At 40.6% G+C, this 25,599-nt stretch overlaps 2 protein-coding genes across 9 annotated transcripts in view; both read right to left on the reverse strand.

The window, feature by feature from the left end:
• The window catches only part of kat6b (K(lysine) acetyltransferase 6B), a 28,983-nt gene extending 14,912 nt beyond the window's left edge, over positions 1-14,071 (reverse strand). For 3 of the 6 annotated variants that reach the window (XM_027017610.3, XM_081724609.1, XM_027017604.3), the window contains exons 1-2: positions 12,687-12,809; positions 8,680-9,556 (exon numbers count right to left, since the gene is read on the reverse strand). In XM_027017610.3, coding sequence (XP_026873411.2) covers positions 8,680-9,300 — 621 coding nt within the window. In that variant the 5' untranslated portion in view covers positions 9,301-9,556; positions 12,687-12,809. Of the gene's footprint in view, positions 1-8,679; positions 9,557-12,686; positions 12,810-12,841; positions 12,961-13,803; positions 13,825-13,866 lie in introns of those variants that run through there. The other 3 variants (XM_027017605.3, XM_081724608.1, XM_081724607.1) reach the window with 3 other exon arrangements.
• Positions 14,072-15,320: 1,249 nt separating this feature from the next.
• Positions 15,321-25,599, reverse strand: part of adka (adenosine kinase a) — a 105,138-nt gene continuing 94,859 nt past the window's right edge. For all 3 annotated transcript variants that reach the window (XM_081725006.1, XM_027017632.3, XM_027017634.3), the window contains 2 exons: positions 18,300-18,386; positions 15,321-17,045 (listed from right to left, as the gene is read on the reverse strand). In XM_081725006.1, the coding sequence (XP_081581132.1) occupies positions 16,921-17,045; positions 18,300-18,386 (212 nt within the window). In that variant the 3' untranslated portion in view covers positions 15,321-16,920. The remainder of the gene's footprint in view (positions 17,046-18,299; positions 18,387-25,599) is intronic.

Genomic DNA, 25,599 nt, shown 5'->3' on the forward strand with positions numbered 1-25,599 from the left:
GAAAAAGTAACTATCAATCCTTTTGCTTTTAGAGCAAATAATTCATTTTTTCCCTGAAAAACAAACTGGTTCTCTGAGTTTTCTTTCTCTCCTTATATTTGACACACCCAACAGAGTCTTCCACAGACATCAAGCATTAAACCTGATAGAGATTTGCACTCTGGAAGCCTTGGAGACAAGTACAAGATCACACTGAAGTGAAAGTTAAATTTTTCATGTAAAGCACGATGAAGATTACTGCCTCACAGTAACAAATCAAACAACTAATTCTTTAAGTCGTGAAGCATATAGGGGCATATTAAAAACCTGCTGATTGGAGACCTGCACACCAACATTTGGCACTGTTAGCTTTTATTTGGTGTCAGCTCAAACAGGTGGTTGTCAACGCTGGGAGGAGGCCAATTGTTGAGCTCATGATTATAGATAGCATGCCCCACAGTGCCAGACAAACCTTCTATCAGACATGACCACCCTATCAATCTCATACAGCCCTGAATCACAGTCCAAGAAGTGGTAGGATAAGCATTCTGTAGGCCAAGATTATGAAAATGCCAACAAAGCTAGGAGCACGCACACACACACTTTTCAGAACTGGCAGTGATATACAAGATAGACTAGAGTGGGCTACTGATGCCAAAAAGATTAAGCATTTAAAAATGTGCAGCTTTTTAAAATCAAAGAAAACAAGCAAAACAATAAAAGAAAATGCCCCATAAATTTCATAGAACAACTAGTTTAATCACAATCACACGGCCATATTTTACTGATCAGACAAGCTCTGCTTTTTTTTGCACCGACAGGAAAAACTTGAGACAATCCTAAGTTGTCAGTTACAGGAGAGGGAAGAGAGGAAAAAAAACAAAAACAAAAAACAAAACAAAACAAAAAAAACCACACACCGCTGCTATAGAAACAACGTTACACAGCAAACATTTCAGCTCCATACGTGACCACAATGGCAATGTAGAGCCTTAGAGAAACTCGGTTAGACAGGTCAAGCTGCAAGATGACTGCTGCGCACTGAAAATACTTCCCCATAATGAAATTGTAGTGTAAATAGCTGTCCCAAACTCGACACACAGGATCTGTAAGATCATGTCAGAATAAACGCTTTAGGAACTACACTACAACAGAGCATTCATGCTTCAGTCACAGCTCAGCTTAAGGCAATGGGAGGTGGTGAGCAAGTTTACAAACATCAATTTATAAACCCATTATTACACTACACAGCCTACACCTTCACGCCCATAAACAAACAAAAAAAAAAAAAAAAGAGAGGGTCTACACTACCTTGTAGTTCACAGCTCGTTAGACCTGTATTACATAAAGCCCAAGATTGGGCTCCTGAGCTTTTGTTCCACCTACCAATGACTGTTACTGGACGAAGAGAACGTTTGGAATAATCCTGTTTGTCTACACTTTATAAACAAGACTGTCATCTAGGTACCTTATACAGGTGTACCTAATAGACTGCCATGCAGCGAGGAATCAGCACAGAGCTTCTAACTCAGGTGTTTTGGGCTGATGCTTGTGCACTCAGAAGTTAGCCGTCTCATGTCCTACAGAAGTCACCGGTCTCCACCATTCTTTGCTCCCTTCATTAATGAGCTTTCTTTAAATTATACATTTCTATACATCTTAAATTGCATAAGCACTGCATAGGTTACTGTATGCACATATATTGCTATAAATACTTTATTGCACATTATTTTACTTAATATATGTATTAAAATTAATTTTACAAAATAAAATCCTACACAGCAGGAAGTTCCTTAGGCATTCTTCCCTAGACCATTACACACTTATCAGTTCAGATCCATCCCAACATGTGTTTTAGTTTAAGCATAACTGCAAAAATTATTCATGAATTCATGTACGCTTATGCAAAAACACTGAGCCAACACCTCCACTGTTATCAGAACAGATTGCTCATTACAAAGATGAACAGAGAATTTGACTTTTACAGAGAAGGACATGTACAAGTTAGTTGAGTAATTACAGTATAACAATGAGCAATAGTAACAAAGTGTACTACAAATAATTACCATTAGGGGATAAGTAGGATGGCAGTAGTTATATTTTTGTTCATTGTTTTATAACTTCTTAAGGAAAGTTCAAATTGTGCATAAAAACAGGAATGTGCCACACATTTAAAATGGGCAAAACATGGCAAAGCTTGAGCAAAATCAACAAGTTTAAAAATAAATAAAATATCGAATCAAGGTTGAAATGTTCAATTGGAGGCCAAGATAAAACCAGACAGATTGCAAATCCCGTCAGATCCTCTTTTTCACCACTAAAAAGAAAGATTCACCTCCAGCTATACAAACATGAAACCAATTCAAAACGACACACACTGTTAAAAACCTAACGGCCTCCTGGGACTCTGTCAGAAGTGGGAGCTAATATTTAGTTCTATTCACTCCCAAAAGGCTTCTTAGCAAGAGACAGGCTGATCCATCAGGGGACTATAAAACAGATTCTGATTGGATTTGCTTGTGTGCATTATGCCCAATACGGGATGCCATCTCGAGAGATCCAGCCAACCCCGGCTGTGCAGCATTTACCCTATAAATATCAAGCATGTTTTGGTGAGAGATCTGTTGAGACTAACGGTAGCCTAATTGTTTTATGTAACATGCAGCCAGTCCCCTTAGAGAGAGTTATTAATAATCCTGGCAGACCATCAATTTGCAGATGGGTTATTCATAAACATCCCAGTTTTCGCCGAATTGACAGTTAAATCAATGCTCCCAGAACCGTATGCATCACTTCATGCAAGTGAAGGGTGTTTTGTCCACAGAAGTTTAGTGTCAAATGCTTTACCCTCGTCAAGGACTGGCATACACATTAAAATCCCACCACATAGCCTATACCATGTTTGATCTCAGCTGCCTCCATTGAACACATTACACAGAGGAGAGGAAAATACAATAGCCTTATAAAAATAAATCCTTTACACAAGTCTTAATGTATAAAAGAATAAAACTCTAGCCTCACATATTTAGATACAGAATGCAGTTCCAACATCACAAATGCATCTTGTAATGCAAGCAGGAATGTTTTCTGTTGGCCATGTACTGCCTTTTTAAAAACACAAAATAAACAGCACACATTAAGCCATACTTTTTTTAAAGTATAGATATAAACTAAATACTGGCTTACACTAATCTGATCACCTGTTGACATTGGTCCAGGAGAATGCAGTATCGCCCCCAAACAAACATGTTTTATCTTAGCATGAAATCACATGAACAGAGTGGGGAAAGATGCTCTCAATTATCCAAATTGTTTGGGAATTTCTACTGATGGGATCAGGTTTCATCCAGTGTAGTCCCATATGCATTTTAGGCTGTGTACAGGGATCAATAAGATTCACTTCCTGTCAAATGAAGCTACTTGATGCTGTGTACAGCTGTCTATACTTAGGAAAAAAGGTAGCCTAATCTTGTAATTAGTTAAAACAGCACGAAGACTCAGCCACAGGAAAACAAATACTGATTAAGGATTTATTTAAACCACACAAACAGAACATTAATAAGACTGATAATACAACAGATAGTGGGCTACAGTCAAAACATCTAGGCCTACACACCCTCCAAGAACTTTTTTGACATCAAAATCATTCTAGTGTTCACAAGCATTACTGCCAAGGAAACAGCGTTTAAAAGAGATCTGCACCTCACAAGGGTACCTTAACATCTCACTCTTAATAGCTGGTTATTAAACCTTGTTTGTAGAAATATTTTAAAAGTAAAATATTCACATGCACAGTCAGGATAAACAACAATGCACAGGTAAGGACACCACATGCTGGCCATCAAGGGACACACACCACAGTAATAAGCATTTACAAGGATTTAAATGTTATATGCATTCTGGTCAATTAGACTCAATGATCAATCACCAAAATACAGATACTCTACTATGTACATCACTTATGTATGGATTGTTAAGCTACAGGCTTTAAACCCACAAGTTTTGCACTCCAATTTCAGACATTTCAAATAAATAAATTAAAAAAAAAATAAAAAAAAATAGTGTTTATTTAATGAACACACCATAGAACAAAGCAAAAGAATAACATCATAAGGTATTAAAGTATTGTAATGACAAGTCACATGCACACAGTATGGGTTAACAGGGCTAAGTAAACTAGGGCTAGGTCCTGCATAAAACCCAGCACTGCTTCCCTCATCTTCACAAGAATTCCTAGATTATGGTGCAGATAACAGGCTGGGACAGTCCCCAGCTGATGGTTTGGCCTCTTGACAACTAAACAAACATCTTATGTACAATACTGGTAATAAATGGCATTCACTGACATGCATTTCTGTTCCCTCTGGCTGCGCTTTTATGTTCCAGTCTACTGAAGTGTACATCAACATCTTCACAAAGCAGTCTGGGCAGAGTAAGTGGGTGGGGGTGGATAAAGCATGGTAACGTCTCATGGTTGATTGTCACAGAGGAATGTACAGCAGACATGATCTCTTGCTAACCTGTAACTTGTCCCAGGAGAGTTTCCAATAGCAATTAGCTCATGCAAGCCTAAAAACCATCTAAGAAAGAACCTAATAGCAGGAGCGAGCACGTTTGGTCATGCTGATGTTTACAAACAGTAGAGAAACAGCTAGGCCCATAAGAGGAAACGGTGTGAAAAGGTTGCATAACAGCCTATAAATAATCCAAAATTAGAAATCGGTAGTGAAGAAACGGCTCATTAAACCACAGGATTGAGAGACTATGCTGATCTTTCCCATTCAAATATCCTCTTTACAAATCACCAAGATAATAACTCAGTTAGACATAACATCACATGCCCATTACCAATATATATGTCTGGGTCAGAAGGTAAATACGCATGGGTTAAATCCCAAACAAACTAATTTATCAATACGGATTTCACAGATCCGGAATACTGGAAACATGCCAGAAAGAAAAGAGAGAAAGGGGTGGGGAGGGGGAAACGCAAAGCAACAACAAAAAAAACCACCACCACTTTGCACATTGTTTGAGACTTTATGACCACGAAGATGCAAACGAGGTCACTCTCTCAAACCATAGGACACCAGCCATACTCATAGGCCCTTACTAAAAGCAACCACAAATGTGGCTGTACTTCAAAATTTTACTGCTACTAAGGATGGATCCAAGTGTTATGTACACCCTTTTAGCCTTGCATCATTATTTTTTTTGGGCTGAAAAGGATGCATATACGTTTAACCACCACCACCAAGCTAGGATCAGATGTGGTGATAACCAAAATTACACAGGCTGCAAGGCCATTTTAGCTAAATGCTGAGTCGTTACTTACAGTAAGATGAGACACAATCGCACGTAGCCCAATTCTTTCAGAGACAACCTCCTGAACATTGTAAAATCCACTAAAGTGAAAATAAAAATTAAGTGATGTGCTGAGGCACATTTAGCCTCTGTACTTCAATTAAATAATTAATCGGCAGCCCAAGTGTGAAAACCAAAGGATGTCCAAGAGCTTAAAACAGTGTATTTATTAGGTACCCCTGTTCAAATTCTCATTAATGGAAATATCTAAAATCAATCACATGGCTGCAAATCAATTTATTTAAGCATGTAAACATGGTCAAGACGACCTGCCGAAGTTCAAAATGAGTATCTGACTGGATGTGGTGACTTTGAATATGGTCCAAGTATTTCAGAAACTGCTGATCTACTGGGATTTTCCCACGCACAATCATCTCTAGGGTTTACAGAGAATATTTTCTCTTTTTCAAACCATTCAAATGACCAGTATAGGCAAAAATGCCTTGTTGATGCCAGAAGACAGAATGGCCAGACTGGTTTGAGGTGACAAGTGGTTGAGTTACTGTTGCCTTTCTGTTACAACCAAGATATACAGAAGACCACACCGGGTACCACTCCTGTCAGCTAAGAACAGGCAACTATGGCTACAATTCCCACGAGCCTACCCAAGTATTGTTGCTTTCCATCCCTTTATGACCATTGTACCCATATCCCAATGGCTAGTTCAAGCAACATCACGCCACGTCACAAAGCTCAAATAATCTCAACTGGTTTTCCGAGCATGACGATATGTTCACGGTACTCAAATGGCCTGCGCAGCCAACTAATCTTACTCCAACAGAGCACCTTTGAGTTGTGACGGAACAGGAAATTCATAACATGGATATGCAGCTGACATATCTGCAGCAACTGATGTCATGTCAATATGGATCAAAATCTCAGATGAACATTTCCAGCACCTTCTTGAATCTATGCCATGAAGAATTAAGGCGGTTCTGTGGGCAAAGGGGGTTCAAACTCAGTACTAGCAAGTTTTATCTAATAAAGTGGCTGGTGAGTGTGCTAGTTGGCTTTCAACTACACACAAGAAAAGTCACTAAAAACACAGCAACTGGATTGAAATTTTCACTGTATGCTAGGCTTGGGTGATGGCATAAATTTAAGCAAATGATTAGTCTCCATAATTATAGCAATAAACAAAATGATTATGTCGCAAATTCAGTTAAGTACCACCCCAAATGAGCATTACAGGGCCCTTCATCTTTTAAGTCATGTGACCCTTTTTGGGTCACACAAGTGAACCACTGCTATATAAAAATGCCACATCTTGTGGGAGAGCAATGGAGAATTAAGAACAAATTATTCTGGAAAATAAGGCTATATTTAGGAAAAAACGTTTTGACTCATGAATAGTTTTCCAGTAGTTACTGATTTAAAAAGATTTTTACAACAATTTGTTTCAGACATGAACATACTGCTAAAGTCATCTTTTTAGCTACTCAGCATTTCACAGTAACAAGCTTTTACTGCCAAACTGATACACTGACAATTCTAGACAAGCATTCTCCCACTTTCATTTTTTAACTCTCAAAGTAAATGGTTAAATAAGGCAAAGCTATTAAAAACATGGTAGTGTGAAAGCTGCAGAACTTGCTTAATATCATGACTGATTTATTATATCACAATATCCAGCAACATCGTTTATTGGCACAAGGCTACTGTGTGCCATGTAAGAACGGTTTATTAGCATGATCAGTATGCTGTCATTCATTTGGTCTGAAGAAGAAGAAGAAACAAAACAAAACAAAAATCCACAAACATCAAATCTATGCAGCCATATCTTTAGTAATGGGACAAGACAATATCAAGTGTTCTGCATTTCCCAGTGCATCGACACCTGATAATATGAAAATTTTTCCAGAAAAACATCCAGTTCTGGCAGACCTTGAAACAAATATCCCTTTCATCACATTTCTAGCCATCATGTACTCTGACACTGAGATTCACGCACATGCTTTTTGTTTAAAAAGGCAATTAAAAACCCAAATTTTTTTTACACCATCGGTTTTATGGCAGAAAGCAACAAAGTTACACAGCTTAACAAATTAAATTTCCTTAGCCAGTATCAGAAATTTGACTTTTTGAAACATGATTCAGGTTTAGACCGCTGGCCTGATTCATGTTTGTCAAACATTTGATTACTTTGTAGGGGAAATAAAATGGCCTAAGCATATAATGCATTGTCCAACAAGCAGAACCATTATATTAGCCACAGCTGCAGACAGTGACCTAGCACTCAATACCTCAAAACACTTCTCCTGAACTGATGTAATCAGCTCTACTTTAACAGACTTTCATTCAATTACTGTGTTTCAAGCCAAGTAAGAGCTTCAAGAATGTTTAAAAAGGAATCCAACAAGGAGATCCAATATACCTTCACCACCACAAAATCTGATCCTGCTAGAAAACAGGACAAAAAGGGGCCAGGCTTGGCCCTTTCCTTTCTCATATTTTAACCCCTAGCAGCATACGATAAAGAGGCCTGGAGCAGCTGCAGACTGACCAGTCCCCAAGCACACAATTAACAACAAAAGGTCCCTTTTAACGCATTGAGCTAATCAGCGGCCGGCCCACCACTGCAGGCTCCCCAAACCATCTGCGAGATGGCAGACTTTTTCTGATTGTGGAAAAAAAAGGACTGGCACCATGCTATCATGTCCTAGTGTCAATGAAAAACACATCGCTTAGCAACAGTCAAGCCCCGCGCCTGGAAACCAAAAGCTTTCAATGAACAACTCAACAAGGAGCAGACAAGGGAATGTGCTCCAAGATTTGATTACCAAATGGCCTCCCATTGTTAGTAATTCATGGCAAAAAAAAAAAAAAAAAAAAAAAAAAAAAGCACCAAGAGCTAAGGCCAGGATAAAACAAAGTCCAAGTGACCAGTAAGAGTGAGACAACCTGAAATGCTTGTGAATCTTTTTTTTTTTTTAGTTATAAGCAATCACATTTCTGCAACAACCATTTTTAAAAAATAAATAAATAATTAATTAAAATTAAAAAAGAAAAAATATATATTGTAAAAGGTCAGATATTGAACACTGTAGGCTGGCACAGTAGACCCCTATCAAAGGTAAATCACGGGATCTGTCTTCATTTTCAGAAACATTTAATAAACCAGCACATTTAAATCTCAACGTATACAAGTAATATGTAAGAAATCAATATTCACTTGCTAAATAAAACATATCCTAAAGGGCTATGGATTGCGTGTTCATTTCTTGAAGCTCTATACAGTACCAGCCTGTAACTTTGATATGTTTCAATACAGGGAAAATGTTATTGCAAACAAGTTGTTTTCTTTAATGAAAAGGATAATACCACCAATATGCATACCTGATCTTTCTCATGTGGGAGAAGTGTTACGGGTGGTAGGTCCAGTGATGAGGCAACGCTGCTCCTAAAACCCACCTTTCCTCCCGTCCCACCATTTTTCATCCGGTAGAGTGGCCCATCCTTCAGCAGTCTCCCATTATTGACCGCCCGCTTAGCAGCCAGCCTGAGCCTCTGCTGGAACCTGGGGTTGGCCACAACATTCACCAGGTCATCCTGGCTCCTTAGGAATCGCTCTATGTTCCTAAGAGAAGAGCCAGCAGGCACGCCCAGCCCCTCAATAGCCCTCCTGAGGACCTTATTCCAATCCACATGTCGCAGATCTCCTGCAGGTAGCACTGATCCAACCACAGAGGAAGTCGAGCCTCCAGACTTGATTGCTGCAATCCTCCCTGGGTTATCCGGGTCTTTGTATGAAGCACAACCTTTGCTGGTAACCTTAAGGATGGATCCATCCTTCACAGCCAGCTCCAGTTGCTGGAGCACAATGCCCTTGTCTAGTCCATGCGATGTTGATACAGCATGACAAATTCGCTCCTCTGAAGGCCTCTGCTTCTGCCTTTTGATCTTCTGAATAGCCTCAAGAATCCACTCTGTGTACAGGGGATTGGCCAGTTTCACCATGGTGAAATAATTTGTTTCATTAAGGCATAATCCATGAATACATTCCCTCTTATGAACAAACAGTATGCATCCACGAACAAAAGTCAGCCATCAGCACACCATGTTATACAAAACTTGTTACTGATGGAACTCCTTAAATACCAGACAGTCTTTTCATTTCCTCAAAGTTTCCTCAGTAGACAGTCAAAAGAAATCCCTTAATTAATCCAGACAAACCTCCTTAAAAATCCTTGCAAATTTCACACGTGGGTGAAACCTGAAAGAAAGGAGAGGGAGGAAAAGTTACTTTGCAAGCAAGGGTTCATGCACACTAGAATCAGAGAAATTCGCTCATTTTAATGAATTCAATGTTTCCTCAAGACTAATTTTGCCAAGCATTACAGAATAAACTGTTCTAGTAAAGGACTTTGTTATGCTTTTCTGTATAAAAACGCTTAGCTTTGGTAATATCTTTTTACATGAAAGCATGAGCAATTCAAGCTATACACCACTAATGTACAAGCCAAGATGTAGGACAGTGGACAATCACGCTTAATTGCTGAGGTGAACAGCTGTGTACCCTTTAAAGCAAATCATGGCCTATGCTAGTATCTTCATCTGGCTATTCCCAGTTGAGGACACCACAGTGACCTATGCAATTTTCCTCATTTTGCCTGAGTTTTCTCCCAAACATGTCTGTAGTTGAACAAACCTGTTATTCGCCTCACCCTTAACCATCTATCACTGCTCTTAAATGTACCAGTAGCTGGTTAAGCTTGCTATCCCAGCACAATTCTCAACTTGCCATTGCAAACGGAGTGAAACTCAATCTCCTGCAAAAGTGGCAAGTTATCACAAACTGTAGTCTACATTATTTAAGTACTGAAGCAAAATATTGAATTCAATTAGGTGAAAAACCACACTGAAAAAAGGTACATAGGAGGAACATATTTAGTTATGTTTAACCTACATTTTTTTTGGGTAAACTAAAATGTTTTTGTTGCTGCACAGTTCAGTTCTGCAGCTATCCGTCTCATGTGTGCGATATTCTGTGACATTTAAGTAGGTTTCTGTAATCTGGTTACAATACCTTGTAGTATTCCTAAACATTTACATCTCTGGCAAAGTCTAAGGTGTTGGCTACTGGTGGAGAAAACACTGCCATTGTAACACCACAGAGCCACACTACAGTGGGTATTTTGTATCCCGAGTAAACACTACAAAAATCAAGAAGGCAGACACTTTCAGACTTCAACAGTACTCCAGTTGCACGAAGATTTAGTCGTCTTTTTACTAAGTCAGGCCATGCTGTTGCTTTGAAATCATGGATTGTGATTTATCGTGTGTAGCCTATATAAACAGAGTGGCCCTTTTAATACATGCATGTTAAACAGGGAATGGTAAAGCTAGGTCAGGGTGTACGTGAACAAGAAGCAGAATCCAAAGCCTGCAAGTCACCTGGCAATTTATAGGTCATGTGGCAAATTAAAGTGAAAGACAAGTTACTGAACAAGTACATCTGTGGTTGTCAAATGAACCATTCACAAAATAGTTACCTGCAGACATAATTTAAATACTGAATAGCTCTTTTTATTTTAAAATGTGAATGTCACTGACACAATAGTGAACTTAATTCTATAGAACTATAAGGAACAGGCTAGGCACTGTTATCACTGGTACTGAAAGCCAAGACATGAAGAAAAGCTGAACATGAAATAGTGATGTTTAACCATGACCACTTATGTAGTCCCTGCGTTGTTGTAATTGGGTGATTTATGATGAGTTGATGTCTATTTATATATGTATAGTCGTACATATATAAAAAAAGTCAACATACTTTCTGCATACATTTCTCAAAAGCAGTTTCAGAGATACAGGCTGCATGGGAGTCCAACGCTCCCCCTAAACCAGATGGACCAGTGTAACAGGGTTAAAGATCAACTCACTACACTCATGCAGTCACATTTTGACATATAAAGTAGAATCATAATGTACTGAAAATAGCAAGTCCTTGGCTTAATTCAATCCAAATTTGAATATTTTTTTAAAGAGAGAAACAGGACAAACAACTTATTGAAATATTCTGAAAATACTTCATTACGGAGACGTAGTTAAAGGGTTAACTCGGCAAGAAGCAAAATAACACCAAGGAGGGGAGAAAAAAAAAAAAAAAAAAACAACAAAAAAAAAAACACACCAGTGCAGCAACCAGCCAGCAGGTGACACGCATTGTACAATTTGCCCAGAATTCCTCTGCTCATCACTGACAGCTATGTGCAGCGGCGGGAAGCGATATTCGCTTATATGCCTATATCAATTCGTCTAGCTAAATACGAATCAGAGGAAAATATCTGCTTAAATCGCAGACATTCATCTAAATCACTAGTAGTCCCTCTAGTCTATGAAAGATTCCATGCAATACGGCACACCGGTAAAAGACCCCATGTAGCGTTCATGCGCCAGGTGGCGAGCAAAGTGCTTCGCCAAACAAGTGTAACCAAGTGAGAAGTTATGACTATATCCTGAAAAGTATTTAAGCAATACACTTTTCTGAAGAAAGTTGTCCTTTATGTGGAAACACTAAAAGGATATCAAACTGCAGAATACACGGCTTTCATTCACAATTCTTTAGAAACTGCGAGATATTTGCAGTATAAAATTGTTTAGCTAGCTAACGTAAACAAGCTGGATGACAATTGTTACTCGACTTGGCTAGATGCAGTCATTGGACAATAAATAGCCGCTTCTGTGTTGGCAGGCGAAGTGACGAAAGTGGCAAGTTTGCACTCTATAGGCAACTAGCTAGCGGACCATTACGTGCACAGTCCTCATCAGATAGCGATTCAGCTAGCTAACAATCTTGGATTGATAGCACTTTGCTTGTGAAGCGCTTAAGTAGTTATGTCTAAAAACCACAACAACTGCATCGTCGACTGCGATCAAAAATCACTACAGAGTCTGTCTGATTTAAAGGTCTCGGCTAGCTAGCTAGCTGTTTTGTTTTGCTTTTTCAAAGAAAATGAAATAACATTAGCGTACATGCTAACATGTTGGTTGGCTGGCTAGCTAGCTAACTATCTTAGCAACAATTGCCCTTTTCATAATAGTGAGCTAGCCACGAGCTAGCTATCCAACTTACGAAGACAAGTCAACAAGCCAGCCAAGTTGTAAGTTCAAAGCATTAGCTCGCTAGCTAGCTAGCTAGCTAGCCGACCTGGCAGCCTCCAAAGGAAAGCATTCGTATTGCTAGCGAACTGGCAGACAAGCTAGCTGGCTAGCTATTAGCTCGCTATTAGTCCATGGTTTATGACTACTTCCGACAGATGACTACCGATAATTTATGATAAGAAGTAAAACCCTTCAATTAGGATAACTCCGATCACGAAGATTAAAACAAAAATACAAACCTCACTCCTTAACTCTAAATGCGCTTCAGAGGACAGGTGACTGCGATGCTGCCCGGTCGAGTTACTAAACAGACGCCATTTTGTTACAATGTTGTAGTTTACATGAATCCGACATGACACTGATTACAACCCAATGGAGTCTCATTAAACCTTACCTTCACAACGATGGTTCCTCCCAAGAAACTTTAATATTGGGTAGAAAGGGCAAATACCGATTCCTGGTTTGATAACGAAAGTGTCAATCATAAAGAAAGCGGTCGGCCTCTGGAGAAGTCGATTGGCTTCATAATCTGCCAATAATCACTTGACCCGCCTTTTAAGGTAACGCGTGTTTCATAGCTACGTGACATATCAAATGGCATACCTGCAATTCTCTGCATTCGTACAGAAGGAATCACAGACATAAGATGAAAGCATCTGTTATAGTGGTATTATCTGTTGAATTCGACAACTAAATTGATCTTTAAGGATAAAATATAACAAACAAGGTCTACCTTTACTCTGGCTCCTCCTCATCAGAATTAGGCTACACTACACTGATATTAGCGCACATCCACCAAGACATATTTTAGAAAATCATAATGCAATTGTGATTAATTAACAAAAGTGTATTCGAATCGTTTGTGGCATTCCTCATGAGATTTAGGCTATCTTACATTGTAATTTAAACACTTTGAGAAATGAGTTTGTCTGTGGTCTGTCACAAGAACATGTAAAAAAATGTTGACTGTACTCACGAGATAAGGCTACAAATAAGGTTTTTAGAATTATCCATCAAGTAAGCTAATATAGACTCTAGCATTTTTCGCTCATCACATTGAATCAACCGCTTAAAAGGTACTGTGATGTCTGCACCCTGCATTTAGATTACCCCGTCTTAAACCAACCCAACACAAGGCTTAAGCTAATGTCTTCAGAGTCGAAATCAAGCTATTGAAAATAGATAGTAGCCCGTCTGGAAAATTCCATTTATGCATATAAAGCATTAACCTATGATAGAGTCGAAACCCGCTACACTTGATCACTACATTACATTCTTGACTTACGTCAAGTTACACCACTCACGGCAAGTTGAACGATTAAAACATTTATGACTAATTAACAACTCTAAACACACCTCAGATATCGCTTAGAAATCGGTGGATGTCCGACAATGCTGGCGGGCGTACATTTCCATTACCTTAAGTTCCTTGCGCGGTCTCCGCTCCTACTGTACGCAGTTATGCATTTATTTGAAACGCCGACGACGCCTAACGAGGTCAATTAAAATCCAGCGGGTCCTGTCTGATCCAGCGAATAAACGCATGCGGTAACTCTTGCGGAGGCAGAGCGAACCTGATAACAACTAATTGAAAGGTTAATCTACATGGGAGTCTGTGACAAAGTAGTACCTCCCCTTTCAGCACTCCATCAGCCACAGAGGAGGACTAGCTGGAACCGCGACGTGACATCACATCGTTCACTGGAAAACAATGTACATTGTTTCGGATTACATGGCATGGGTGGGAGAAAATACATACTTTGATGCGAGATCATAAATGATAAATAACATTTATTTTAAAAGGTCAACTTTTAATGGCGCTCATTAAAAGAATGCACGTTCATTGTAAGAGAACATCTTAAGTGAGGAAAAAGATATAATAATGCAGCTGGACTACTATCAGAGAAATCCGTTGCAAAGATTACAATTGAGTTTTATTGGCTCTAAACTAAAGATAATTAACACCACATGTCATGAGTAGCTTTTAAAATACTTTATTTACCACAGACTAGTGCACGCTACATAGCCTAACCCCACTACATGATTTTTTCTGCAGATTTCGATTGTTTCAGAATTTTGATTTGACAGAATTGTGACAAACAGCTAATTACCCAGAGTAAAACTTCAGTTCTTGATTTCGATTTCAGCCATTTCCTCAGTGTATTGGCAGCTTGAATATAGTCAATAATACGATCATAGCACTTTCTTGCCGTGCTTCCAACAAAAAGATTTAGCACCAGCCTAAACCAAACATGAGCTACATTAGAAACAATTGCCATATGGCAATCGTCTTCAGCTGCAAAGATCAAAGTGACATCACCCTACGCTTCTGTTTGTGTTCTGCTGATTTATCTTACATTTCAACAGGTTAAGCTTGTGGCAACTAACTAACTGTTAATAAAAAGGAGGTTAATAAATAGTTAGAAACAATGTTATTTTATAAGTATTGTTTAAGAGATACTAAGGAGACGTGCCGTTAGCACCGCGGTTTGATTATAGTGCATTTTAAGTATTTTTCTGCTGTTAAAAGTATATGAACCTTAAACCTTAAAATTATAACGATCTTGATCCTTTTTAATGACGCCATACTGAACTGAACCAATTCATACAAGAATGCTGACCTTGGTAATAATAAATGAATGCCACTATGAAGCAGCTGGCCTTATGCAAATGAGATCAGGCTAACTGTTAGCCATACCGGTATTTTTCCCAAGTGAATCTTTACTGTAGTAAATGAGAAGCTGACAACACTTTGGCTTTAATGTGTATTTTTCACTTACACACTCGGGAGTGAAAAAAAGCAATCTGAGAAATGTAATCTCACATAAACAGATTTTTTTCTGCTTTAGAAGATGAAGTGCATTACCAGTAGACAACAGATAACAATTAATGTTTATTTAAAACATTGCCCCTCCAAAGTTATCCCAATTTAAGTTGACTGTTCCAAAGTGTACAGGCAATAACACTGCCTAGAATCAGTTAGACATTCACAATATTGCTACTGGTAATAAGACATTTTACAAAAATATATTTTAAATAGAACCAACACCATCATATGCTTAATTTATAACATGAATTCTTAGCATGAAAAGTTATTGAGAAAAGTTGTCAAACTCCAAGATACCTGCAATACAACTTCAATATTGTATGAAGTTGACAACGTTTTTAGGTCCTGAGAACATAACTTTAATGTAAAACAGGCAGACGAGAGGAAAACCACTGAAACACAATGGGTGAGAGTGGGTGGAAGGACTGAGTGCAGATGTGTGAATGAGCTCTAAAGGCCATTGCTGTAAGTCAGGCATGTATACAGACTCACAGGGTTTAAGAATGCAAGCACCGAGACCAGTCTGTCCAACATGGAGACCATGTTCTGTACCTCTGGCTTCTGGACCTGGACTTGCCATGAGTCACCATCCACATCCAGAAGGGGACAAAAGGGGACAGCTGTATTTTCAGTTCTCCCCAATGATGGCCATGAATAGCTGCTACTAATCCTGTAGCAGAGGCAACCTCTTGCAGGTCTGCCACTGTGATCAAGGGGACAAGTAAGGAGTTAAGGGCTCCAACTGCAGCATAACCAGCTTAAGTATGGTGAATAAAGCAGGTTCGGTAGACTAATGGAAAACACGATGTCTTGTGCTGATCATACTTATCTTGTGATAAATATGTGATGGAATCAAAGACTATGTTTATATACTGTTGTGACATCAACATAAGAATAATATCAACGTAATATGATGATTTATGCTTAAATCCATAAAAATTAAACTTCCACATCTGTTCTCTATATTACAATGTGTATTAAACCATACAAGGAAGTATACAGAGACGAGAAGATGAAGGCGGAGGTGATGAGGACTTTAATTTTTTCAGTTTTCCAGAGTCTGTGTATTCAAAAGCTGCAAAATGCAGACAAATCCACACTCCATATCACAAACATGCATGCGAAGATTTTTCATCTCTATTACTGCTTAGTTAAAAGTGACCATCTTACAAATCACTTTAGCCTTTTTAGAACAAGACTGGCCTTTAAAAACATTTGTGAACTTCGGTGCCCCCTAACCAATCAAAGCAAAGCATGCCGCTCCTGCTTCTCTAGCAGGTATTCAATTATAGGTTGCTTTTTTTTTCATAGCTCAAATAAATGATCTCTTATGGAAAATGATTATTATATACACCTGTCTTCTGCAAATGGTTTTAGTGCAGGGGACAGAAACAATAACGTTTTAGTACAAACAAATAGCTATTTATAGCAAGAGTCTGTTGCTTATTTTTGTAAACATGTGTTTGTTATTAAGTTAAATATTTGCATGATTCCATCATGATGTGGGCCTGCCTGAACTTGAAGGAGAGGCACAGAAGTCTAAAAGCATGAAGAGCAAGAGGAACGAAGGAGGTTAAAGCAAAAGTTAAGAAGGAAAAGGAAGATCTCGGTCTTATATGACTAGGCAGTCAAATCTACTTGTTTTCTCAATGGAAGTCAGGCTTCTCTGGAAGTGTACAGCCCACATGTCTAATGATGACGTTAGCAGCATAGTGTCCAGCACGGATACACTGTTCCAGAGGCTTATCCTGCACAAGCTCAGACAGGAAACCTGCACACATACAGACAGATAGCGAGAGCGAGAGCAAGAGAGAAAGAGAGAGAGAGAGAGAGAGAAAAACCCTTATCAACAACAACAGCAGCTTTCTGAGGAGGGACTTAACTGTCACTCTACTACAGGTGGGTGGACAACTTTAATCCTAATTAAAAAATGGGCATGCATACATGTGTACATGCATGTGCACATGCACACATATGCAAGCGCACACAAACAAACATTTTCAAACATGCCTTACTGCAAACAAGCCTTGTGCAAACTTGTATAGAAATGTTTACAATTGTAATAAAAAAAAAAACAGCACACAGACACAATGCAGTTACATCTTAGCAAGTAGGTTTTTTCTTCAGTGAAATAAATCAGGTTTGGGAATGGGAAGAAAGGTGCTATGAGTGTGTCAGGGTCCCTCAGCGATGTGCCATACACCACTCCTGCAGCATCCCAGACCCTGATCTCTCCCAACCAGATCTCTGCGCTGCGCAGCACTGCTGAATCGCATTGAAAAACAGCTGGCAAATACATTTTCCAACACAGTGTAGCGATGGCCTCTAACCACTCATTGGAATGGATAAAGGAGTTTAAAGAGAAAAAAAAAAAATCGATACTACGTTTGAACAAACATGCTCACAGCTCTATTAGTCTCAGGATTGTCCTGGACGAGCAATAGGAAGACACTGTAGCAAATTAGACTCGTGGCCTTTGAAAGTCAGAGATGGAGGTACAAGGCCCACTGATAAAGGCATTGTAAAAGACTAACTATAAGGTATCTAAAGGCACTGGGCACCCAGCATTCCACCTGTTTTTTCATGAGCAGCAAACAAATCTGATAGATGACTTCATAGCTTAGCCTGGTATAAACACACACACTGGCTATTTCAAGCCTCATGAGAACACAGAGAATAAATCAGAGGTAGAAAGTTTGGAAGAACCCATTAGTCCTATCTGAAAGAAGATTCTTTTTAGCCTTCAAATAACTTATATTATTCCACCTATAAAGTATATGCACTGGAATGAAACAGGTACAGATTAATGGCCAACCTGGATAAGACAATTTAAAAGTTTTATCTGTTTATAGATGTACTTTAAGACTAAAGCTAATATGCTCCAAAGATTAATGTATTTAGCTACAATTATTAGTCTGTTATGAACAATATTGTTTACAGCGCTAATGCATCTCTGGGTGTGTCTGATATGGTTTAGGTGTAATGTGCTGGGTGTAGGGTGGTGGTGGTTGTGGTGGTACTGTACCTCCTACAAATGCATCTCCAGCTCCATTGGTGTCCACAATTTCACTCTCTTCAATCTGTAAAACAGGAAACGTCTCCACCTTGTCACCTGAGAATGGACAGCTTGAGGTTAGTTACTGTTTGTGCACTCAGCAGAACAGTGAATCACATTTACTGGCTGAGGGGTTTTCACAACCATGTTTTCATTTTGCAGCAGAGAAGCCTCACTCTCTCCCCTGAAATAAATTCACTGTCAAAAATGGTTATGCTGCTGATAAACTGCACCACCCAATCTTTTTAACACATTTCAAAACCTTTACTGTTGTTCAGTTTGTTTGCTTTTTTTTATTTTTTTAAATTTTTTTTTATTTTTAAGAAGTTTCATGTATACGTGGGAAAAAAGCACAAAAACAGCAAGCATTACCATGGAAGGTCCCACACATTGTCAGCTGGTCGTGATGGTGCTGAAGGTAATATTGCACAAACAAATACAGTGAGCATGACGCTAATAATGAGTGGCACAGCAGAGGCACAGAAAAGCCGGAGCTCCTGAGCTAATGAGAAATCAGCAGGGACAGTGCAGAATGATGGAGATGGCAATGAACAGAGGAACAGTCCATTTGCACACGTCGGAGTCACTCCACAGCCCCTGTGCTCAACAAGAGCCCCTTGTTTCATTTAGCAGCGTTTAAAAGAGAAAGCACTTAAGATTGAACGGATCCTCTCTCTAAAATAACATTTGGTAGAATCCATCTTAACTTCTCATTCAGGTTTAATGATCTTTCAGGTGCCCTGTGTCTGACTAAAACCATGCCGTGTGTGTGTAGCCTTTCCTTACCTCCTTTCCACGCAGCTCTCCCTCAGTGGAGCTGCCTGCACATCTACTGTGCTGAACACTCCTATTTTATTTATGGCATTATCAGCCATTAGAATGCAATGAGGCTCACTCTGAGCCAGAGGATACTGCCTTAACTTCTGGGGCTTTGCAGTAAGAACACCACTTTGGAGAGCCTACGCTTTGATCCTGTCTGGCATTTTCAGAACACTCAGAAACCCTCCATTTACTGCAAGGCTGGCAACCATCGCCAGCAATATGACTGATTTACATTTGGATATTCAGCTGTTTATAGAACTCTGTGCTCTGTAGCATCGTCGGTGAGGCCACAAAAATGTTAGCTGAGCTAAATAAAGAAAATAAATAGACAAAGTTATTAAAACACACAAACACAGTCACGCAAGCCAACCATAGATAAAACTGTGTTCACTATGTTGCAAATAAGCTCTGTATAGTTCCAACAGAGCAACAGTGATCTATAAGGATACACCTTCTAATTGTTCCTAGTGCAAGTCAAAGACCATTGCTTTCTGTTCAGAACTCTAGAAGAAACCTTATAAACAAACAAAGGGAGCAAAAGCCTTTAAAAACTGATGCAACAATAAGCACTTGAGACATGTCTGTGTGTGAGAGTAGCTGCTCCCTGAACGAGGCAGCCGATTGTGTCTTTGATAATTAATTACACACAAAAAAGCAGATCCTTTTAGAATCAGCTAATTAGCAGCAAAATGACGACTTTGCCTAATTAATGCAGGCGATGAAGCATGCTCACCCGCCTTCCTCTTGAAATGATTAACTAGAGGATCTTACATGTGAATTAAGTTAGAAGTAACTCATGATCTGTCTGCAATTAAAGATTAAAATAATTGCTGTGTAGATAAAATAGGTATGCCCCCCCCACCCCCCACCCCATCAAAACAGAGAGAGTGTGAGCCTAACCCTGCAGGAATATGCTATGTGCTTTGAGCAAATAACAAATGACCAGACAATGAGAGCATGCTAAATGAAACTGTGCACGGTTCTTTCCTCTGTACTTGGGCTGACCTCATTCTACTTCCTCCTATGACTCAAAAACAAAGTAGCCTGAAAATGAAAGGAAAAAAAAAATAAATAAAAAGTCATCCTTAGCCTCACAGCATTCAAAAGATTACTGATTCTGTAGGACAGCGGAAATCGCGTTCTAGATATGGGTGGTCCTGCATGATTTGATGACAATATTCCTTTAAAACTTTGGCAGTAACTAAATGAAGGTGACAGAAAATTACCAGCAACAGAAAGTCTGACCATTCTGCCCTCTGCCCTCACTGACAACAGATCACACACACCCGAGGCATGCTGGGACAATCTCCACAGCTTTGTGGAGGTGACTCATCAGGAACAAGAGTGTTCTAAAAACACAAACATTACAACACATCTGCACGCCCATCTAAAACGCATTAGACTCTCATCACTTACACAACACAACAGTGCCATTGTAACTCTCTAAAGGCCATGCTGATTTCATACAAGCAGTTGCCAAATGCAAAGACACCTTAAGAAATCAAAACATAGAGAATAAAACCACACTAACTAAAGGGGCACCTGAAGTTAATTTGATGGGTCCAGAGTGAAGCCTGTAAGCTATGTGAGAATGAGTTACATGCACTCTTCCATCTTGGTAAACAAGGCTGAACTTGCACATGTGCGTGTCCCCCCACATTGATGTTTAATGGCGCATGGTGCTCTAGGTGGTTCCCATAACCTCACTTTGTCTTCTACAAGCTGCATCAATTGATATGATAATGTTGGGAGGACGTGAGAAACGAGAGGGGCCGAGCTGAAGAAAATTCGGCACTCTCTCCGCGGCGTCCAACCACTTGGGTGCCAAATGGTGTCCAGGAGCTTTTCTCTACTCTCAATGGAGACAATGACAAGAGTTGCAGGGAATAGAAGCATGAAGCAGATGCTTTGAAGGAAAGGGGGGGGGGGGGGAGCTAAATCTCCAAATCCAGGCCACTAATTGGTCCAAGAAAATGTTTTCAAAGCAATTCCTCATGTTGCCAATTGTCAATATGCATGATACATAAATCATATATAGATTACTTAATACCTTGTCTTTATAAGGTATTTTGTTTTTGGATAGAAACAAAAATTTAAATCCATACACTTGCTTTTGAGAAACAAAAATAAAGTGAGGAACATAAAGGTGAAAAGAGTTCATCGTGGGGAAATGATTATATTGTAAAGATGAATCACTTCTGAACTGAGCTTGCAGACACTGTGGCCTAAAGTGAAGGCAGACAGTTTATTCAAGCATGCGAAAGATAAAGCAATCCTAGGACAAATCTGAACAGAAACGAGAGAAAAAGCCCTGCACTATAAACACCCCACTGCCACACACTGCTTTGATTTTTCTGAAACCATGGATGATGGACGTCCCCTCCATTTCATCAAGCTGGAGGGTACACATTGCATCTTTATTCAAAACAGATTATTGAACCTGGCCATGAGCATACTGCTTTGGTTAGCCTGAGACTGTTCCAGGACCAATTTCATGTTAATGCGTCACACAAAAGAGGCCGTTGGCAGGGCTCTTTAATAGGCACGGCAATTAAAACTTTGCTGCCAAAACCTGTCTTTGTTGTTCCTGGATTGCGGTGTGCCCTGTAAACATCGTCTTGTGGCAGTTCACAGGGAGTTCCATAGCTTTCGCAGCTTTGCCACTCCTTGCTTTCATAAGCCAACGCAGAAAGTGAAGTCTGAAGAATTTTTAAAAAATTGTAATTCCTGGGTTGACTAATCAAGGAATGGAGTGGCAAAAGAGCAGTGGAACATGGGAGGCTGCAGACCGGTATGAAAAGCTCTTCTACGGCGCTGCTTTCTGCTGGTCTTTGACAGCAGCACACATGGGTATGGAGTGTGATATTAGCTTCAGGGCTGTGTCTGTGTTTGGTATGGGCTTTTCTGGGACAGGATGAACCCAGAACCCTTCTACCATAATTGCTCCAGGAACCTGCTCTATAAATGTGCTGGACCACCTTAAAATAAAACAGACAGCAGTGACAATGCATGCATGACTGCCTCTGTTCATGGCTATTTAAAGAACCTGAATAGCAGAAATGGCAAACATAACATTTACAGCATTGTTGAACTACACCAATTAAACGCAATAAAAAACCTTATCATCACTTGTTATATGCAGCATGATGTGATAAGGCTTACAATGAAGCAAAGCAAATCCACCAATGCCCAAGGTCATGTGATAATTATTCTTCTATATCTTAACAATGTATCTGACAAATTACACAACGCTGCGTGATTCTGAAACGGTTAAAGGGCTTTGAATCAGAGGCATCTGAACTGCTGCTCAGCGCTCCTGACAGCAAAGCTGAGATGTTTAATGCGTCCAATAAAGGCCTGGACCACTGAATGACCAGCCATCCAGTGAACGATGAGGCATGACTCATCACCAATGAGCAGCGGCGGTGAGCGAGGTCCGGAGCCATGCTGTGAGATTACTCCTCTCAAATCCTCTCCTCACCTGCTCCTTGGCCAAACAAACGCTTGGCGGAGTAAACAACAGCGGCCCTCCTCGCGGTAAACACAACCCTGAGGAGGTCCGGCTCACCAGGCCGGTCTCTTGGAGCTCGGGGACGAGGCCAGGGAGCACGAGTGGAGCGATTAGCAGCTAATGAGTGGCAGCGCCACGCCGAGGGAGGCGGGAAATAGCTGGCCCAAACAATCTGGGGAGTGGCCAGAGAGGTCTGAGAGGCTGCCTTGCCCTTTTCAAAGTGAGGCATCGATCGCATCCTCTCACCTCGCAGTCATGCTAATCAGTTTGAGGCGAGAGGTGATGATGTCACGATCGATAGAGGGAAGTGAGGAGCCCTCTGTCTGTCCCTTCACACATGACAGGTGACAAAAGGAGAGGCTGAGAGCGTGCGTGCGTGCACGTGTGTGTGTGTGTGTGTGTGTGTGTGTGTGTGTGTGTGTGTGTGTGTGTGTGTGTGTGTGTGTGTGTGTGTGTGTGTGTGTAAAACGATCCATGTTCCACAGATTGCTGGAATTTTATGACTGGGTGTAGCCACTCGAAAGAATCTGTTTCCAGACATGATGAATGAGCACTTAATAAATCAAATGTGTTGTTTAGGTAACAGAGTCAACATCTTATCAATAAAAAACATTTAATCAAACCAAGCCATTCATGCAATTTATCAAATCTGTTTCTTAACCTTTCTCCCACTGTGTGGGCATATGAAAACAAGCCACCACTCATTGGCGGCTTTAAAAAAAGCAAAAATAAATCTCTGCTTTTGCTCAGCTGAATGGAGGCAGCATTGCATTAATGAGACACAAACAAGGCTGACATTACAGAATAACAGTCCTAACATAATATGACAAAGGTGTGTGTGTGCGTGCATGTGTGTTAAAGACTGAAGGAGAAACTGTAAAAGACCCAGAGAAAAAGCCAATCTTCTCTCTCTCTCTCTCTCTCTCTCTCTGTCTCTCTCTCTCTGTCTCTCTCTCTCTCTCTCTCTCTCTCCCTCTCTGTCTCTCTCTCTCTCTGTCTCTCTCTCTCTCTCTCTCTCTCTCTCTCTCTCTCTCTCTCTGACACACACACACACACACACGCACGGAATGTGTGTTTATGAGTGCATAATGACCTTTGCTGAGGGCTTATAGATGGAGAAAAACAGAGAGTGAAACCAAAGGGCCTCTCTGGGGAGTTCATTAAGGGCAGGTAAATCACAGCATACAACTGAACATTAGACAGGTTCCTCTAAGAACAAGTCCAGTTTCAAGGTAAGCAAATCTCTAAACGGAATAAGGAATCTTAATTAAAAAAGGAAACAGGCAAAGATTTACATTCCCAGCCAGACTTGCGCATCCCTACATGTTTGATAGTGGATGAAGAGACATAGGACTCCCATTCTCTCCTACAGTCTTCACTTCATGCTCTTCATTTCACTCATTTTGATATAAAAATGGAATAAGGTTATCTGACCCAAGTCGTTGTCACAGATAGCAAAGCGGAAATACTAATCATCTTGACAAATCAGGGAGCAGATTCTGCACATAGTCGAAAAGCCATGAGCCAGAGTGGAGCCTACACAGCGGCCGGGGGCTTATCAGCCTGAGTGCAGCCCTCTGCCTCAGCCAGTTAGCTTCACGCTCCCTGATTAATGCCTGTACTGTCTCCGATGCTTGTTTGCTGAGAATAAAAGGGGGGGAAAAAAAATACCGCTGTAGTGAATCACAGGCTCCTTCCTCCAGCGTGACACAGCCAAGCCCTTCATCCCCTGCTGCAGCCCCTGGACGACCCTGCACACTCAGCCGTCGTCAGATCAAAGCCGGTGGGCTCAGTGGCCTTCATTTCAGCCTGTAATAGGTGCGTCAGCAGGGCCAGGCCCTGTGCTGCAGTGTCACAGAGGTGCTTTATTAATGGCTCTTCCCTGGCAGCTTTCATTAAGGAAATTAATGTAGAAGGGTAGGACGCCTTGTGTTCAAGGTTTGGTGGGCGAGTGAGAGAGAGAGAGAGAGAGAGAGAGAGAGAGAGAGAGAGAGAGAGAGAGAGAGAGAGAGAGAGAGAGAGACAGAGAGAGAGAGAGAGGGAGAGAGGGAGAGAAACATAAAGGAACTCAACAATAACCAATCTGCATGTCTTTGGAGCTTGGGCCCCAGGGCTCATCATCCCAGTCTTCTTAATCATCATTAAAACAACTTCATCGTGACATTCCGTGGCCGCTGAAGGATCACATCGCCGCGCAGAGAGCAAATTGCAAATGAAATGTGGAGATCAGACAGCATCGGAGCGCAGCCTCTGGGAGGCTGAGCAAATCTTTAATTCTCTTTTATATTGATGTTTATTGGCGGGGGCTATGGGGAGCAATAACAATGTCCTCCCCTCTCCCTGCCACCACTATTTGAACCCACTTATTCTGGGCTCACACCTCGGCTGACATTTATCACGTTTGCCATTTTTTTTTATGAGCAACACTCCCGTACATGCACTTCTCGTCTTTCTAACATTCATCACACGTTTCATACAGGATTCTCCAGGGGCTGCCGCTAACCCACTGCTCGGTCTGAAAGGGCTGAGAGCGGCTAGTCCCAGCCACCATCCTTCTGGCCCCAGGAGCCTCTTTTCTCCATAGCTTATGCCTTGGCTCAAACTTAGCCTGAGCCCTTTCTTCCAGAACGGGAGAACGAGCAGCTCTGTGGAGGAAAGTAGAGGATTGTCTTGTAGGACCTTCCTCTGATGAGGCTTTACAGGAGTAGCAATTGCGTGAGTGCCCTTATCAGTCCAGGGGGGATAATGCTATTAGTGTTTATGTGATAAAGGCAGCGTGGTGGAACCGATGCAGCGAGCTTCGCGGCTTTACTCTGGTAACACGTTGTGGGAGGGGTATGAGGCAGAGCCCTGCAAGTGGCCGTGATCAGCAGACCTCCAGCCCTGCGAGGTGGGATTGAGCAGGACGCGAGGCCTGGGGCCCAGCAGCAGTGTGCC

Source organism: Electrophorus electricus, chromosome 12 (genome assembly GCF_041902795.1).
Source record: "Electrophorus electricus isolate QZ-2024a chromosome 12, ASM4190279v1, whole genome shotgun sequence".
NCBI lineage: Eukaryota > Metazoa > Chordata > Actinopteri > Gymnotiformes > Gymnotidae > Electrophorus > Electrophorus electricus.